The sequence below is a fragment of the Labeo rohita genome, chromosome 6 (genome assembly GCF_022985175.1).
Source record: "Labeo rohita strain BAU-BD-2019 chromosome 6, IGBB_LRoh.1.0, whole genome shotgun sequence".
In the NCBI taxonomy this organism is placed as follows: Eukaryota; Metazoa; Chordata; class Actinopteri; order Cypriniformes; family Cyprinidae; genus Labeo; species Labeo rohita.
In genome coordinates this window covers 34,440,063-34,458,945 of record NC_066874.1, presented here as the reverse complement: position 1 = coordinate 34,458,945, position 18,883 = coordinate 34,440,063, and the positions used below count along the sequence as shown (strand labels likewise).

The 18,883-nt window shown below is 36.2% G+C and overlaps 1 protein-coding gene across 3 annotated transcripts in view; it reads right to left on the bottom strand.

Annotated features, from left to right (window-relative positions):
• Positions 1–16,925, bottom strand: part of LOC127166734 (potassium voltage-gated channel subfamily KQT member 2) — a 47,343-nt gene extending 30,418 nt beyond the window's left edge. For 2 of the 3 annotated variants that reach the window (XM_051112248.1, XM_051112249.1), the window contains exon 1: positions 15,501–16,924. In XM_051112248.1, the coding sequence (XP_050968205.1) occupies positions 15,501–15,793 (293 nt within the window). In that variant the 5' untranslated portion in view covers positions 15,794–16,924. Of the gene's footprint in view, positions 1–15,500 lie in introns of all 3 variants that reach the window. The other variant, XM_051112250.1, reaches the window with a different exon arrangement.
• Between the last annotated feature and the right edge of the window lie 1,958 nt (positions 16,926–18,883).

Here is an 18,883-nt window from a genome sequence, read left to right as displayed (position 1 = left end):
ATTTCTCTCTTTTCACAGCAACATAATTTCAGTCAGTAAAGAACAGGAGAAAGAGTCTGTGGACGGACACGGTGTAGTAATCCTTCCCAGCGGGCATGTAAAGTGTAATTGGACTTAACGTACGAGCACACGCAATATAACGCTCCGCCGGCCAAGTGTGCAAAGCTACAATGCGACGACTCTACAGCGCTTAAAAGGAGTTTTCTGCCTCTTTAGCTCTATTTTTACACTCACAAACATCTTTGTCAGCACTTTCTACTAATGAATATCAAGGGGGAACACGAGCTTGGACTGTTCTGTGTTTAACGAGGATTAATTAGCTGGTGATTAGATGAAAAGAACAAGCAAAACCAAGCACAAACACACTCACGCAGAAACAGAGGAACACAAAAGAGAAGACGAGAGATGGGGTTTTAGGACATTAAAGAGAACAGCCAATCAGAGCGCTTGCGTGGGAATTAAATCTTATTTTTGTCTTTGTTACTAAGCCAACTTATCAATTTAGGGATCATATCAAAGGTATTTGTCCAAGACAGCTAATTAGATGTTAGACGTGCATGAACTAAATAACTGAAGGACAAATTTATTCACTCGAATTAGTGTTAACTAAAATAATAATAAAAAAACCCTAAAATCTATACCAAAAACTTTTCATTACTTAGAAAATAAAAAAAACAATAAAATACAATTTTAAATAAATGTTAATGTGTGTATATATATATATATTTATATTTAATTTTTTATTATTATTATTATTATTATTTTACAATTTTAGCAACCTTTCTGATTTTCGTTTTGTTTTACTTGAAGTTAAAGCAATACCTTGGTAACCACTAAAGCATCCCAACATTAATTTTGCATTGCATTTTGTTGTTTTTAGAGTTAAGAAAAACTTTTGTACTATAACTTTTTTGCCAGGACATTATCCATTTTTTCATCGAGTGTTGATAAAATGCTCAGTTAGTTAACAAATAACAAAAAAACTCTCCTGTATCATGAATCTCTCTACTGTTTCTGTTGTCTCTGCATCACACACAACATTACTACCGCGTCTGTAACGTCCTGCATTTATCAAACATTTGATTTCAAAGCAGTCTGCCGTTGTACGGCTCGTGTTACTGAATCCAGTCTGTCCAGCGGTCGCGTCTCTCCGGTCCTGCAAACAGCCTCTGTCCAGTGGATTGGATGACAAGACTACAGCTCTAATTATAGATTATCGACCCTGAACAAAACACCCACGTCGATACGGAGAAGAGCCGTCTCTCTCCTCCTGATGAGAACACGAGGACTTTCCACATATGGGAAACAAGCAGTTTTCCAGTGGGTCGAAACCGGCCTTCAGGTTCAGGATCATTACGTTTAGTGAGTGTAATGTGTGACAGCAGTGCATTTTACAATAACAAAAGAAAACATGGATTTCCATGGTTGGTTTATGCTGGTTAGAGCCGGTTTAGCTGAATGAGCATAAGATTTGGTCAACATATTTCTGATTTACCTGCCTAAGATAGTAAAGACTACAGTAGTATCATCCAAAATACAACATATGATGTGAAAGTAATACCAGACTTTGAAAAGTAAGCTATTAACTGTAGCACTGCAGTTTATTTAGTCAATGTTTATGTGTAAACTAACTGTAGATGATCTCACACACATGATCTCACATTAGATTTTCTTTCCTAATAGCACACAGGACATGATGGTTTTCTTGAGATAACTGTCCCTCACAGGAAGCTGCTGTACTTTCCGTTCATTTACACTAATGGATGCACGACACGTGCGTTTCCTCATCTACGCCTCTCATACTGGCTTGATTTGCTCCTTCATCCGTAAATCACTGATTCACAATAAATCACCCAGACAGGAGCAAGAAATCAAGAGAGAGAAACTACATTTACATTTCCTGAATGAAACAGCAATGATTACAGGGAACCAAAACACCTCGTTTTCAGTGCAAAGATGACTTTAAGAAATGCATGACTAATCGCAAGATTTTTAAACTTCAGTCTTAATAATCTTTAATCATTTCTAAAAAATGTATGACGTTTTAAAGAAAGAAGCATAATTGTCTTTGAAACCGGCATTAAATTTCAATCAAAATTTTAAAATTTAAATTTCAAACCAGTTCCTGAATTTTTAAATGATGTAACAAACAGGATGCAGAACTGCAATTTGAATTTGAATGTAAGAAAATGGAATTAAATGAACATGAAATCAAAGAAATTCATTCAATTGTAAATTTTTACTTGAAAAGCAAAGTTCAACAAGTTTATAAAGGTTTGAGTGTTTATGTGGCTGATAAGAGAGATAGATAGATAGACAGATAGATAGATAGATAGAGAGATAGATAGTATATATTGCAGTGTGTATTGCAACATGTTCTCCTTATTCGCTCACACAAACAACTCATTAAGGTTAAAACAATAAAATCAGCAACAGGAAGCATTCATGAGGACATTACAGTCAAGAGCTTCACAGACATTAGGGTCAGTATGAGACACACCCCAGTGAATACCACGGTTTATTACCACACCACAACACAGCACAAGCTCAGACTCAGAGAAAATCACATTACACTCCAACAATATCAGTGACACACACACTCATAAATCACAGTGAAACTCAAAAGAATCATCTCAAGCTGTGTTCAGATTTGCCAAAATCTCAATATGAATCTCTCTTTTCTCATTAGATGATCTAAGCTGCTCTCCATAAACATTTATAGCTCTATATTTTGTTACTGGATGACTGGATGAATATTGCAATATGTACATCCATCTATTCATAAGCTACATAAACTTTTAAACCTGATGCACATTGCTGTTCAAGGTAAAGTTTACATTTGTATGAATTTATTAGATTTTCTGTTCATTTAGTTTCCACTTCCTTACATTCCCATGTAGCATTTAGACTAATCAGACACACAATTGTTCATCAGATTTAACAAATAATCACAGACCCCCTCACCAGGTGCCGAGATGTCTGTGAATGACCCCAGGCCACTGGTTACCATGGCAAACCATCTCGGCCAGACTACCCAAACTTTACGACCCAAAAGTATCTACTCCCCCTACTTAATCCTCTCTAAAACAGACACATACTTCTATAGGAAATGACTTATTCATTAACAGACAAACCTTTCTTTGACCTTCCTTAATATACACAATGAACCCCAGGTCATTGTGTATATTATTGCTGTTCTTGTATATTGTCTTTTGTATTGTATACTGTTTTATGGATGCGTTATGATAGATCACTAGTTAGTATAACCCCACCTATACCCTGTTTGGTCTCTTTGAATTTGTATTTTGATGATGACGGTGTATATTATGTTGCTAGAGAATCTGTGAGACTGCATCCAGACATTGTCACTGACCAAGGCAATGCAAGTATTGTACATATAACTAAACGAAACAGAGGTTTAGTATAACCTGTAGACCCTATTGTAAAACGGCACTGATAGTTTCACTCAAAGGTAAACTGACTTCCATAGCTACTTTTTCTTGTTTCTCTAAAGGCTTCAATACAACAGTCTCACCTGCTTTTCCCCATGTATTGTTTGTTAGACTAGTTTGTGTTAGTACTTAGTTAATAAAACCTTTGTGCACAAATTAAATGAGTTTCTGATTCTGTCACTGCTTATAAAATTATTGCCCCTTTAACAAGCCGATCTAGCTACATGTTCTAATGCATTAGTATGTAAGAAAGTTATTTACTGTGGCCACGAAAACTTCCTTTCTTAGAGTTGATATGAAATTACACTGAGCGTTCGCTGGACGAACAGATTAGTTGATGGCAATTTAATTCTGCTACAGTTACTACTGTCAGCTGATATAAATAAATGTAATTAATCAATTCATTGCAATTATTTATATACATTCCCCTTTTGAGCTAATTTGCTACACAAATTCAAATTGCAATTCTATGTCCTGTTTACTACATCAAATCAAATTCAGCAATTGATTTGGAATTTAAACCATTTCAATTAGACTGAATTCAGAAATGCTGGTTTCTCTCCATCTATGAGACACACACATACATTAGCGTTCATTAAACCTCCTGCGTTAATGTTTCTTTTCTAATTTACTGTTTGATTCTGGAGTCGGAGGCCTGATGCTCCCGCCGCTTCTGCTCACCTGATTACAGTAATTACAGCTGCTATGAGACTAATGACGTGCTGCTCATGACGGCTCCTCACAACCCTCTGAAGACCTGTGACAGGCACGGCCCAATATAATCAAATCCTTTAATATAAAGCACAACGGTTTGCTGAAGACGCTCAAACACAGCTGAGCGGAGCAGATCCGTCAAGATCACAGAAACAAGAGAAACAAGATAACAGTAATAAAGTGATTTAAAGACTCTTGATAAGACCAAACTTGTTTCCTTCAGCGCTTCACTAATACTGTACATGTGATTAGATGACTTAAAATAGAACCAGTGAGGACCTGCAGCGATATTCACCCACAGATCAGCACTTTGGACTTCTTAGGAGTTAAAACTTAAAATTTGATATTTTTCATATCATGCAAAATCTAATTTGCTTTGCTCTTATGAAATAAGTGAGTTCACTGAAAAACATACTGCAGCTTTCAGAACTGAAAAAATCTGCTTCAGACTGAAACTAAACGCCAGTGTCACACAATCCTTCAGAAATCATTCTAATATGCTGATCTGCTGCTTAAGAAACATTTCTGATATTATCAGTGTTGAAAACAGTTGTGCTGCACAATTTTTTTTTGTGGAAACTGTGATACATAAAAATAAAAATCTTTTTAAACATTATAAATGTCTGTACTGTCACTTTTGATCAGTTTAATGTGTCCTTTATGAATACAAGTAATAATTTCCTTTTTTAAATCTTATTGACTCCAAACTTTTGAATGGTATAGTGTATCACAGTTTACATTTAAAAATGAATCAGATATTTTAAGTATTAATAATAAAAGAAGATGAAAAAAATTGACCAACACTGTTCTGTTTCAAGCTCACAATGCTAAAAAATGGATAATTACTGCCTGACAGAGAGAGGCTGGAAAACTGATAGAAAGCTAAAAATACAAACATTGTAAGTAAAATGCTAAAAATAAAAATGCTAAAAGTGATTTCGACCTCTTCTGTTCTACCTGCATAATAAACATATGATAGTGTGGAATCAGCAACAAGATCTGAACGCTTTTAACAAGAACACGAGCACTATGAGCAATCGATGGCGTCACAGGTGCATTTCCACCTACTCGTGACCCTCACTCTCACACACACTCATAAACACTCTCTGGAACTGAACCAGCGTGTGTGTGTGTGTGACAGTGATTGAAAACACTCTAATAGCACATGACAGCACTCATTACAACAGTCCTTTCTGATGTGTGAAGGTGGTTAGAGAAACATGTGACATGCACTCATATGCATACCGCTGTCTTAAAGCAACAGTACACCTACAAATCATCACTCTGTCATCATTTACTCAGCACAAAAGCTTCAGTTTTGAAGAACAAATGCATTTAAGCATACAAGCGTGATGTGACATTATCAAGTCATAAGGACTACCTTTCAGATATGATCATGTTTTAGTGTTATTCACCGTGCATTTTTATCGTAAGAACATCCATTCTGATTCAGACACGAGAGCGAGTTTTTTGCTTTTAGCGATCTCTTCCTTACACACACTCATCGGATGGTGTGTGTGTTCAGTAAGACTATAAAACCGAATCTGGAGGCTGAAGGTCTTGAGGGTTCTGTCAAAACTCTTTCGCTCGGTCGAGAGAGAGAGAGACAGATAGACACTCCGGTGAAGAGGACGACTGTTCAGGACGGGACACACACCCGACAGAAAGAGAGAGAGAACGAATACTCAGCTACTGTTTTGCCACAGCCGCGTTACACACACACACACACTTTCATATGTGGTATACAGGGACTCTCCATAGGCATAATTTGAATTTTTGAATTTCATAAAACACCATTTAGGATGTTTTTTAAGCTTTGTTTTTGGTACCCATGTCATTAAACACATTTGTGTCCCCATAAACCATATTTCCCATTTGTGCTATAGTTTGTACATGCACATTCCCAGCAAAATCAGATGTTATTCTATTTGAGAAGGTGATTTTCTCAATATTTAGATTTTTTGCACCTTCAGATTCCAGATTTTCAAATACACTGACCAAAATTATAAACGCAACACTTTTGTTTTTGCAACGTACACAAAACGTACACAGCTATGTATACAAAAGGCCTATTTCTCTCAAATATTGTTCACAAATCTGTCTAAATCTGTGTTAGTGAGCACTTCTCCTTTGCTGAGATAATCCATCCACCTCACAGGTGTGGCATATCAAGATGCTGATTAGACAGCATGATTATTGCACAGGTGTGCCTTAGGCTGCCCACAATAGGCCACATATGTCAAAGTTTTGAGGGAGCATGCAATTGGCATGTTGACTGCAGGAATGTCCACCAGAGCTGTTGCCTGTAAATTGAATGTTCATTTCTCTACCATAAGCCGTCTCCAAAAGCATTTCAGAGATTTTGGCAGTATATCCAACCAGCCTCACAACCACAGACCACGTGTAACCACACCAGCCCACGACCTCCACATCCAGCATCTTCACCTCCAAAATCATCTGAGACCAGCTACCTCATCTGCGTCTCATCTGCATGCTCGTCGTCCTCATCGGGGTCTCGACCTGACTGCAGTTCGTCGTCGTAACTGACTTGAGTGGGCAAACGCTCACATTCGATGGCGTCTGGCACTTTGGAGAGTTGTTCTCTTCACGGATGAATGGTTTTCACTGTACAGGGCAGATGGCAGACAGCGTGTATGGCGTTGTGTGGGTGAGCGGTTTGCTGATGCCAACGTTGTGGATAGAGTTCAGCTCATGAAAAATGGGGGCAAAAACAAAAGTGTTGCATTTATAATTTTGATCAGTGTAGTTTGATCTTGACCAAATATTGTCCTATACTAACAAACCATACATCAGTGGAAAGCTTAGGTATTCAGATTTCAGATTATATATACATCTCAATTTAAAACCCTTATGACTGGTTTTGTGATCCAGGGTCACAAATGATGACAGAATGCTACATTTAGGTTAATTATTTGTTAAAATAATAATTTTAATTTGATTGTTTATTAAAATGGAATTATTGAGAATAGTATATTTTTAAAAACATTTATATAAACCCAAAATATGTTCTTAAACAAAAAATTAAATTAATTTTCAGATTTTTTTTTTTTTAAAAAAGGATACCAACTGGCCTTCAAAACAATTTGTGTTTCACAGGAGAAATAATCATACAGTTTTGGATGGAATGTGGATAATTAAATGCTGACAGAATGATACATTTTGGTTAATTATTTATTAAAATAATATATGTTATTGTTTATACAAATGTAATTATTATTATTATATTATTATGAATATAATATATTTTTATAACATTGATAATTTACCTGATAATTAATAATAATTTTAATGATAGTGCTCAATTCTATGTCTCAGAACACCAGCAAAGAAGAAGAAAATGTCTGAAAGTAAACCCTCAGATTGATGCAGCTATTTGTGATCTTCACACAGGTCAGGATGTTCTGAGATGTGCTGGTGTCACGGCAGATTCACTGCGGACAGTGACATGTCAGTGTGTGTGTGTGTGTACTTTATGAGCATGTTAGGACAGTGCACTTGATTGGTGCTTTTCTCAGGGTTTGTGACATGTGCTGCAATAAATATCGTTAATAAACCACTAAACTGACCCTGATGAGCTTCTAATGCATCATGAAAGCAACAGACCTATATACAGAATTTATGCTATATACATATATATATATATATATATATATATATATATATATGAACCAGAATGTTCCAAAAAAAAAAAAAAAAAAAGTAAATTTAAATAAAAATTAATTACCTTTTTTTGAGTACATAAATAAATTTGTAAATGGGACGCTTGATCATAAAAACTCCATACAAAAGTTGCCAAGCTGCTGGTATGCGGTTGCTAGGTGGTTCCTGTGCTATCCAGTGCTCTATTATCTAATGCATTATGAATTTTGCTGACACTACCATGCACATCGTCTTTCATTCAGCTGATCTACATGTAAATGAAATGACGAGGAAGGCCTTCAGTAACAAACACATGCACACATATATAAACACTCATATGATTTATTCCCACAGTGTGAAGGAATCACTAGGGGAGGTTTGTAACTTCATTTCGGTCATTAAACTTCCTGGCGGTTGCAGCTGCTCTGGTCATCTAAATGGATTGAAGCCAAAGACCAGCACAGACGGCTAAACACCAACACATGCTCACACACACACACTCACTAATATTCATGTTAAAATGCATCACTTAACAGCTTGTCAAACACCTCAAACCCACATAACAAAACCAATAATCAGTGTCTGTTCAAGAACAATCAAAATCCGACTCATTCTGGTACAAAACGTCAGTTTTTCTCCAGTTCCTGGAGGATAAAGTATACTTTTATCTCCGTGAATATCCAGTCTCACTCAGAAATATATAATTTTACAAAGATAAAATGGGTTGCAAAATGCAAAAGCTGTTTGCTGTTGACTTCATCTCAGACTGTTGTGTAACTTAAATAGCACCTTTCAGATGGTGCAATTCAACCAACAAAATAAGCATCATTTTCCTCTGCAGAAAGCAAAAGGCCTTCATTTATGCAGTTCTGTGATGTTTTTCTCTCTAACAGGATGTTTGTTCTTTGACCCACAAAACTGGGTTTTACAGTCCTGACTGACAGACAGAGTGACACTGAGCTCTGCATGAAGACACACAGTCCTCCGATTCACTTTAAATGTCCCGTAACCTCCAGCCAGACTGTCATTTTCCTTTTACTACAAAGAGACAAATTCACCTTTAAATGTTACACTACCAGACAAATTTTGAAATAATTGTACTTAAGGTTTACATTTTTTAAAGAAGTCTCTTCTGCTCACCACTGCTACATTTATTTGATTAAAACACATAAAAAATTATGAAATTTAAATGACCTGTTTTCTATGTGAATATCTGTTAAAATGTAATTTACTCCTGTGATTAAAGCTGAAGTTTCAGCATGATTACTCCAGTCATTAGTGCCACATGATCCTTCAGAAATCATTCTAATATGCTGATTTGCTGCTTAGGAAACATTTCTGATTATTACCAGTGTTGAAAACAGTTACACTATTCAAAATAGGGTTTGGGGATTTTTTTTTAAGAAATCAATTTTTTTTTTATCATCAAGGATGCATTAAAATGATCAAAAGTGATAGTAGACATTTATAATGTTACTAAGATTTCATATAAATGCTGTTCTTTTGAACTTTTTTAAACTATTTATCTGTGAATTCTGAAAAATAAAATGCATCATGTTTTCCACAAAAATATGAAGTAGCAGCTGTTTTCAACATTGATAATGATTAAATCTGGGTCTGTTCATCACACACATCTGTTACATAACATCAGAAGACCAGGACTGACATTCACATCAACACTAAAAGCTTGAACTCAGTCTTTGTTTACTATAAATCAGTGCTTCAGCTCATCAGAAAGTGCATGTTTATGAGCTGTGCGTCTCCTTCATCACTGTAATGCTGTGACACACTAACAGCTCCATATAAATCGAGTGAAGCGGCTCATGAATCAGCCGGTTTTACTGTGTTCGTTTGGTGCAGGGCCGATTGCCCGGACGTGTCTCTGTCGGCCTGAGACCATGCTGCTTTTTTCACAGCAAACTTAAATGGTGCTGCCTGATTCACACCTGAGCTGAGAGCTCAGCTGCGAGTCTACCTGGCTCTAGAATGATGGATATTAATTAGAAAACTGCTGACTCTGGTTGCGGAAAGACAGCAGCATCAAAAGGCCACATAAGACATAAGTTTTACAGCACAATGTCATCACATGAAGGACATGTGTGTCATATACACCTGTTCCCACAATGAGGCGACGACCAAACTCATCATGCCAGAAACACAGTTATTCTTCACATTATGAAGACAGCATAAAAGTGTGTCTTTTTCATCAATAAAACACCTGTTCGGAAAAACTACACTGTAAAAAATGACTGTACATTTAATGGTAAAACAACGCAGTAAAAAAAAACTAATAATTAGTTTATGGTAAGTTTATACAGTACACTACTGTAATAACTCTAAAGGGACATTTCTTGTAAATTTTACGATTAAATACTGTTTTTGAAAGTAAAAAAGATTCAAAACCATAACACTGATATAATTTCCTGTGTGACAGCTTTTAATTTCAATAACAGTTTCTTCTTATTTTTACTTTATCAGTACATTAGGGTTTTAGGCTACGTTTTATGTTATTAATTTAATGTTTATTGCAAACATTATTTAATGCAATATTAAATTTGTTTTAGTGTAAATGTATGTTCAACCTGCAATATTAAAGTTTTGCTATTATATTTTTTATGGTAAAGTTCTGGAAATCACATAATATTTTTTATTACCATAAATTTCAATTTTAGTTATTTATTTTTACACTGTTAAAAATGAAATCAATAAAATAACAGTAAAAGTACTGGCAGCTGATTACACACAACACTATCCACTAATTTTACAGACATTTCTGTTAACTCTAAAACACAATGTAATGAACTGTGAAATTTAAAATACAGTTAAAACACCGGTAAACAATAAATATGGAAAAATTCCTTCAAATTATACAGTATGTTGTGCCCTATTTGTACAGTTATTTTCTGCGTGTACAGTGTACAATAGCTACAATTGCATTTGCTTTGTGAAATACTCACATCAGGACTCTCGCTGTTTGACTTTATCGCTGTTATTTGAACATCAGCACATCTAAAACATCTAAAACATCATGACAGCGGCAGTTTTCAGCCATTTATTTATTTAACTCATCCTCTCTAGTTTCCGAACTGTCTACTGCGATTAGCGTTTTTTGCTGACTTGAGCGTGTTACTCTGCAGTTTTCTGCCAACGTGTTTCATGACACGGAAACACAGCGGTTCAGACACATCTGCAGCTAAAATACAAGAATTTCAACACTTTTCAAAAACAACTTATTATTGACTACAGTCTTTTTCCTACAGCCAAATCAACGCTTATTGTGTTTCTAGCTTCAAATATAGCAATAATTATAGCATTTTCATGTCATGGAAAGCTTTGAAGGAACCATGAAGAAACTAATCCTGTATCTACACCCACACAACTGCTAATTTGACCAGATATAATCCAGATACTCAGGATTCATGATAACATTGACTAATGAGCTCATTGTTTAATTAAATATAATTATGATAAAAAGTAAACCAGATAAAGAGAAACAAGTACATCAGATAGGAAGGAAAACACTGCATATATGGAGAAATGGGGAAAAAAGGATTGAATTTTAGCTATGAAGACAAAAAGCTAAATAAAGAAGGCAAAAACATATAAGGAAAAATATGACAGGGAATTGGTTTTCATTACAAAGACTGTGAAAATGGCAAGTAAATAAAGTCTGTCACTATATTACGGTCCTGAATAATATGAAAATAACATAAGTTTAACATGCACAATTCATTTATGAATTATTTCACCTTTAATTAAGAGAATTAAGAACACCATTAAGAGTCAATGTTGCTATTTTGGGCTGGTTGAGGTGGTATTTTTGAGATGTTTTAACAAAAAACAAAATCACAAAAAATTGAGTATTTCATCATAAAAATAAATAAAATAATTAATTTTTAAAAAAATCACAAAAAATTGAGTATTTCATCAAAAAAAAAAGCATATTTACATAAAAAAACAAAACAAAAAAAAACAAACAAACAAAAAAAAAAAAATCACAAAGATTTCCAAAATGCAACAAACAGACAGAAAACAGGTGCTGCTATAAACACTGGTGAATTATGCCTCGGTTTTTGAGTGGAAAAAAGCATTATTTGTGGATAATTTTGGTGACAATCACTTAAAAAACTGAGGTGCATAAGCTTAGATTAATCAAGCCTACGATCAATCAGTTCCAAAATGAAATAAAAAACCTGTGCTAACTGAAAGAAAAATAAAAAGACTGAATCCAAAATATGGTTATAATATAGCATAACAAGAAATGCATAAGCAATTTTTGTATGTCGGTCATTTTTGACGAGAAACATCATAAGGTAGTAAAGAAAAACAACAACAACAAAAAAAAAAATTTTTTGGGAAGCTGTTATACCCCGTGTGAGCAAAGTCAGTATGTTTTAGTCCAATGCGATGACGTTAACTAGCAAGACATTCTTTCCAGATCAAAATGACTTTACAATTATGATGTTTGTGCATCTTTCTTTTCCATTTCTTTTGTGTCTACTGGCCTAATCTCAGAGTTTTATATGCAAACTGAGTGTAAATGCTGTTTCTGCTCATGCATCTGTGTCTCAGGACTGCTGTGAGGTTCACGGGAGCTGTTCACATGCTGTGGTGCTGAAACCAGCGCCTCACATTGCCTTCAATGAGCCGCTGACTCACGCTTAATTGAGTGAGATTAGACGCGGTCGGAGGGTAATGCTGTGAAGATACGCGCACTGGTATCGGCGTACGCTTCAAAACAGGGTCGCTGGTGAGCACGTCTACATCTGCAGCTGATATCACCAAACATGATGTAAATACATCATTAAACTTTGATATATAACAACCAATAATGGTACATACCCAGTGGTACAGATAATCATACAGTACCATGGGATATCTCAAAGTATGGAAACATGTTTGGAAACATGTTTTTACAGCATGGTTGCAGATGTTTGTTTGTCTGCTTTCGGTGTGTCGCTCTGATTGTGCAGCGGTTGATGTTGATCACGGCCACAGGGTAATAATACAGGACGAGTTACAACAGATGAATCCAAATCTAGATGTGAAGAGAATGATGAACAACACTATAACATTTCTGATTCTGTGGGGTTTTTGTTAATCTGGGTTCACATGAGCTCTGGACAAGCTAAAACAAGGGAATTTGAAACCGAATCTCCTACAAGCTTGAGACGTGCCTCTAAATGACATTCGATTGGATTTCTTCAGCTTGTAACAAGAAACTTAAATCCCAACGCATTGTGAGCACGAAATCTGAGCATGCAAAGATTCTCTGGGTAAGTAATAACTATTAATATCACAAAACAAGCTTTCAGAGTGATATAATAAACCACCAAAAAGTCACACAGAACCATATTCTGTTGCTAAAACAATCTCCCATTAAACATCCGTTATTGCATTAGATTCAAGACAAATGGGAGACAACAGCTTCATTTTGGTGCTAAACAATCCTGTTTTTAGGCTAGTGCAGAAAGCTGACGAAACATGATGATTCATTTCATCTGAATACTAAACTGAACTATTAATACCAGCTTTAAGGAATCATTTTAGATTGATATAATGAGCAACCAGAGGGAAAAAGCACTATCCTCTATTGCTAAAACACTGGTCAAATGCATGAAATGCACAACAAAAGTGCAGTAGATAACAGTTCACTGAGCCTAAACAATAGCCTAAAGGACTTTCAGCCACAAAAACAATGATTCATTTTCAGTACAAAAAGGTCTAAATCCAACTATCCATAAACAATGCTTTTGACAACCCTTTAAGAGTGATACAATAAACTAGCAGAAGAAATGTCACATCATCATCTATTAATAGATCAATGCTGCCACTCTATAAAGATGACAAACATGTAAATGCTTTTCCACAAGGAACGGAAGCCAAAAGAACACTGAGTCTCAACACAATGACCATTAAGACGGTTTTTTGAGCAGATCTGGCTCTAAACTGAACAATTAATACCATTGAAAAAGCTTTAAAAACTTCTTAGAATGATATTACAAGCAACCAGAAGGAATTGCACCATCTTCTATTGCGATAACATCTGTCAAATGCATGAAATGCATCAGATAACAGTCCCAAACAGCCATTAAGAATGCTTTAATTGTCTTGGAAGGATATAATAAGCAACCAAAAGGAACTAGACCATTTTCTATTGCTAAAACATCTGTCAAATGCATGACAAAACAACAACCCTTTACCATGAAGAACACAAGCTTGAAGTCCTAAACAGAATGATTCATTGCAATTTAACAGGGTTCTTTTGACAGATGTTCATATAAACAAATCATATTTACAGTGATATATTAAACTATTAGAAGAAAGTCATCGTCATCTGCTACTACACTCTTAAAAATAAAGGTTCTTTACTGGCATCAGTGGTTCTACGAAGAAACTTGAACATTCATGGAACCTTTCAAATGCCAAAAAGATTCTTTATAGTCAGAAAAGGTTCTTTAAATTTGATCAAATGTCCTTTAAAAATGGTTCTATTAGGAACTGGTCACTGAAAGGTTCTTTGGGGAACCAAAAATGGTTCTTCTACGGCATCACTGCAAAAACACCTTTTTGGAACCTTTATTTTTAAGAGTGTACATCAGTTCTGCCAATCTGCAACATGATAAACATGAAATGCTTTTTCACAAGGAACAGAAGACAATTATCTATAAAAGGGTTATTTGGACAAAACCAGCTCTTAAATGAACTATCAATACCATTAAAAAGCCTTAAAGAAACTTCTTTAAATTACATAGTGAGCAAGCAGAAAGAAAATGCACCATCTTCTATTGCGATAACATCCGTAAAAAAAAGCAGAGGATAAGTCCAGCTGATAACAGATCATTGTAATTAGCCCTTTACGATGAAGAGCCTGAAGCCCCAATCTGAATGACTCTCTGCAGTATAAAACTGTTCTTTGTTCTTTTTTTAGAGTGATATATTCAACTAGCAGGAGAGAATCACATCATCTACTACTACATCAGTCCTGCCATTCAGTGTGTTAAACAAAAAAGGACAAAAGCCAAAAGAACATTCAGCCTCAACACAATGATTACAAAAGGCAGATCTGGCTCTAAACTGAACCATTACCATTATACGATTCCTTTAATCTTCTTAGAATGATATAATGAGCAACTGGAAGGAACTGCACCATCTCCTATTGCGATAACATCTGTAAAATGCATGACATGCACTACAGAAATGCAGCAGATAACAGTTAACACTAGTGTAACATGCTTCACCATAAAGAGCAAGAGCATGAAGTCCCAAACAGAACGATTCATTGCTGTATATATAGGTTCTTTGGGCAGATACGCATTTAATCAAAGAGGAAAAGTCACATCATGTTCTGTTACCAGAACAATCCTGATACACTGTAAACATGTGAAGCGCTTTTCAGCAAGGAACACTAGACAAAGATCCACAACACAAAGATCTTTAAAGGGTTCTCTGGGCAGATCTGACTCTAATCTAAACTATTAACACCAAAGAAACGCCAAGGAACCCTCGGTTCGAGAGATATAAAAGCGAAACCAGACACCAGTCCTTCTTGTATCGCTAGAGCAATCCCGCCACCCTGTAAACATCTCATCAAGTGCGTGAACAAAAGCGAGAGGATGCCAGTGTGCCTTCAGAAGCTCTTTGTTTTGATGGCCAGCAGCGAGCGGTACTCACACGTAAGCGTGGTAGATGAACGCCCATCCGCGCGGTCTCTCCAGAACATTGTAGAGGAAATTCTGCAGGCGTCGGTAGAACGCGTTGCGCTTCGGCGGCCTCTTGCCGGAGATGCTGGAGCGCTGTTTGCTCAAGATGCTGCCGCGCTTCGTCGCCTCCGCGCCCGCGATCAGCAGCGCGCCGTCTCGGCTCGATTCCGTCGCGCCCGCCTCCAGCCCCACGAAGCCCACCTTCAGCTTCTTCTCGGCCTGCGGGGCGGGATACACGCCGCCGTTGCGGGATTTCTGCACCATGCTGGAGGTGCTCCTGTCGTCATGGAGATCCGCTGCTGCTGATGCTGCGGCTCTTCCGCCCTTCGCCAGGTGCGAGCATCACTGCGCGAGAGAGAGGTGCGCGGCGCTGAGGGCGTGCGGAGGAACAAGAAGCCAATAGCGACGCGAAGACGATCTGCAGCCTACCTCTCTCTCTCTCTCTCTCTCTCTCTCTCACACGCACACACATACCCTTCCTCTCAATCTCTCTCTCTCTACACAGGTTTGTCTTTCCCTAGAGAACTAGTTTTGGTGCTGAGAAGGTAATTAGTCCTGTTTGGGTTTCCAAGGCGAGCATCTTACACAACCTTATAGCCATAAATTATGTTTGTTTTTATTTCGAATCCGGATTTAACAGATCAGTACCCTTTCTCTAATTGCATATAATTAGCTGGTTTAAGCTGGTCGCCCCTGCTTGATCTCAGAACCTTCTAAAACCAGTTTACAGACTAGCCGGACCAGATTAGGCTGATTGAAAGAAGTATTTATTTACTTACTTACTTACAGCAGTAAGGAATGGTTTTATGTTTTAATTTGCACTTACATTGCATTACCTGTTTGGGGTTTTCAAAGGTGACCTTATAGCCAATCTTTTTCCCCACCAAATCTGATAGATAAATGCACTTTCTGTAATTGCGTATGATGGTTTTAATAGAGAGTCGCACTTGCTTTATCTCAAAACACTCTAACATCAGATTTTTTTTTTTTTTCAGTAAAAATCTGTAAGAATAAGTGAGATTTTTTATGTACATGTTTGGCATTTTTACTGCACATTTAATTGTGTGATTCATATGTTGCTGAAAGCACATCTTAAACCATCCTGATCTGTTTTTAGAGGGTTTTAAAACCAGCACAGCCGCTTATGCAATTTTGTAGCTAATTATATTTTTCTTTTTACAAGTTTTATTGTGATTACCACTTTTATTGCACATTTAAATTGTTTGGTTTGTGTCGAATTTCCTCTTGTACTCTAAGAAAAGGCCATAAAAGAGGTCCAAATGTACGGTATTGATTTTTCACTGGCACTTTACCCCTGTTTTGAATGACATTTCATTGTGTTGTGTTTTAGAGTTAAACGAATTCTCTATAATCTTAATTAAATGATAATGCCTTGGCAGAAAAAAAAAAAAAGCACCACCTGTTCTGTTTTTCTAAGGATGCTGAAAAAACATCTGAAACCAGTCTTAGGCCTCATAGCCTGATTTGTTATCTAGTTTTAGACCGGTTTTGGGCAGTTTTCAGCAGGTCAGGCTGGGAGACACAGCTTTTTAATCAGGTTTAAGATTTTTCCCAAAAGGATGAGTTGTTTTTGGGCCAAATTAAAACTAAATGCAACTGAATTTTATTGTTGAAGATGCAAAAATGGTTAAAAAGCTATTTTTTCCCTGTTTATTAATTGAAAGCCTGTCTGCATGCACGTTGACAGAATTCAGGAGTAAGATGTTTCTTTAGTTCCAGAATAAATGTGAACATGCATTAATTCATCTCACTCAGCAAAAAAGCAGATTCAGTATTTATAAAAATGAATAAAAACAGTGAAATGCAACACAGAATATGATGCAAACCTGCAATAATTAAATACATTAACCAACATATATTTAATCCCATTTTATTAACCGGTGTCTTTGCTGCTGATCTTTGATGATCCAATTCAACCATAATAACCAAAAATTACTCAAGATAAACTTTTTTTTTTTTTTTTTTGTGTTGAAGTGAAGTTTTTTTGTGTGAGTTTTTTTTTTTAGTGTTGAACTTTTTCTTCTGCATTCTACTGTACAGACGTAAATGTGCTTTTCCTTCAGCCTGAGGCTTTTGGTGTTAAAGGGCTTTTATATTTGCCAAAAATAGAACTTTTTATATTAAAAACAAACAAGCAAGCCCTGCCCAGACTTAAAAAGTAACACAAAAGTAATGTAATGCAATACCTTCTATAAAAAGTAACTAAGTAATGTAATTAGTTACTTTTTTAGGGAGTAAAGCAATATTGTAATGTATTACTTTTAAAAGTAACTTTTCCCAACGCTGTTCCTCTGTAATGTAATAAAGCTGAAATAATTTCAGAAAGCTTTGGAAATGTAACCCTAAAAATACATGGTGCATCAGATGAACTTTCTTATATAGAAGAATTATGATAAAGAAAACAGTATGAAACAGTTAAATAGGGTGAATTATGGTGAAATATGACTGAAGCTACATGTGAACATTGCATCAATCATATATATAAATTCCAGTTTTTCTCCAAGTCTACATCAACACGAGCTGATTCTGGGTTGTCGTATGCTAATCTGCAGATGTCAAAAGATCAAACAGATAATTCACCATACGTAACCCCATCCACAACACAAAGACACACATCCAGCACTCTGACGTTGGCGAGCATCACAAGTAGATACAGTGTTTGCCTCCTGGGGAGCTGAATAAGACTCTGTGTGCTCGTCATAAGCTCTGTGTGTTTGTTTCCAGACAACAGCAGTGTCTCCTGAGACACACGAGAGCCGCTCCAGACCCTGCTAATCAAATCAAGAGCGATCTCGGATCATTCAGCTCACATCAGACCTGCCAAAGACTGACACTCAGGAACAGCACATTCAGAAAGGATCTCATAGCACTTTCAGAACCAGTCAAGCTTTGAATCCTTATGCTAAAATTTTGGATACAATCAATAAATTCTGGGTCAAAGTGATTCCAACTTGGATTCAATACATAAAAAATATCACACATGAAAAAATTGCAAAAATGTCGTATATACTTGTGTGCTTGTGTCAAACGGGAGAACCACGTATTGAATTCCCAGCAAAATTCACATGCATGAGCCAATAAATATTTATGCCTTAAATGAAGTGTCTTTGAATGTTTTTTGTTTTTTTTTTAAATTTTGGATCTGTGCACCTGCCTTTAATCAGGAAATCTGTGTATCAAACTGACCTGCTAACATCATAATTTAATAGAAATTTAATATTCATATCCCACAGCACCCCAGAGCATTGAATGTCCGTTACCCTACATGAGAAAGAGTAACAGAATTTTGAGAAAAACATCCTTGAGTGTGGGTCGAACTGACCTGGAACATAA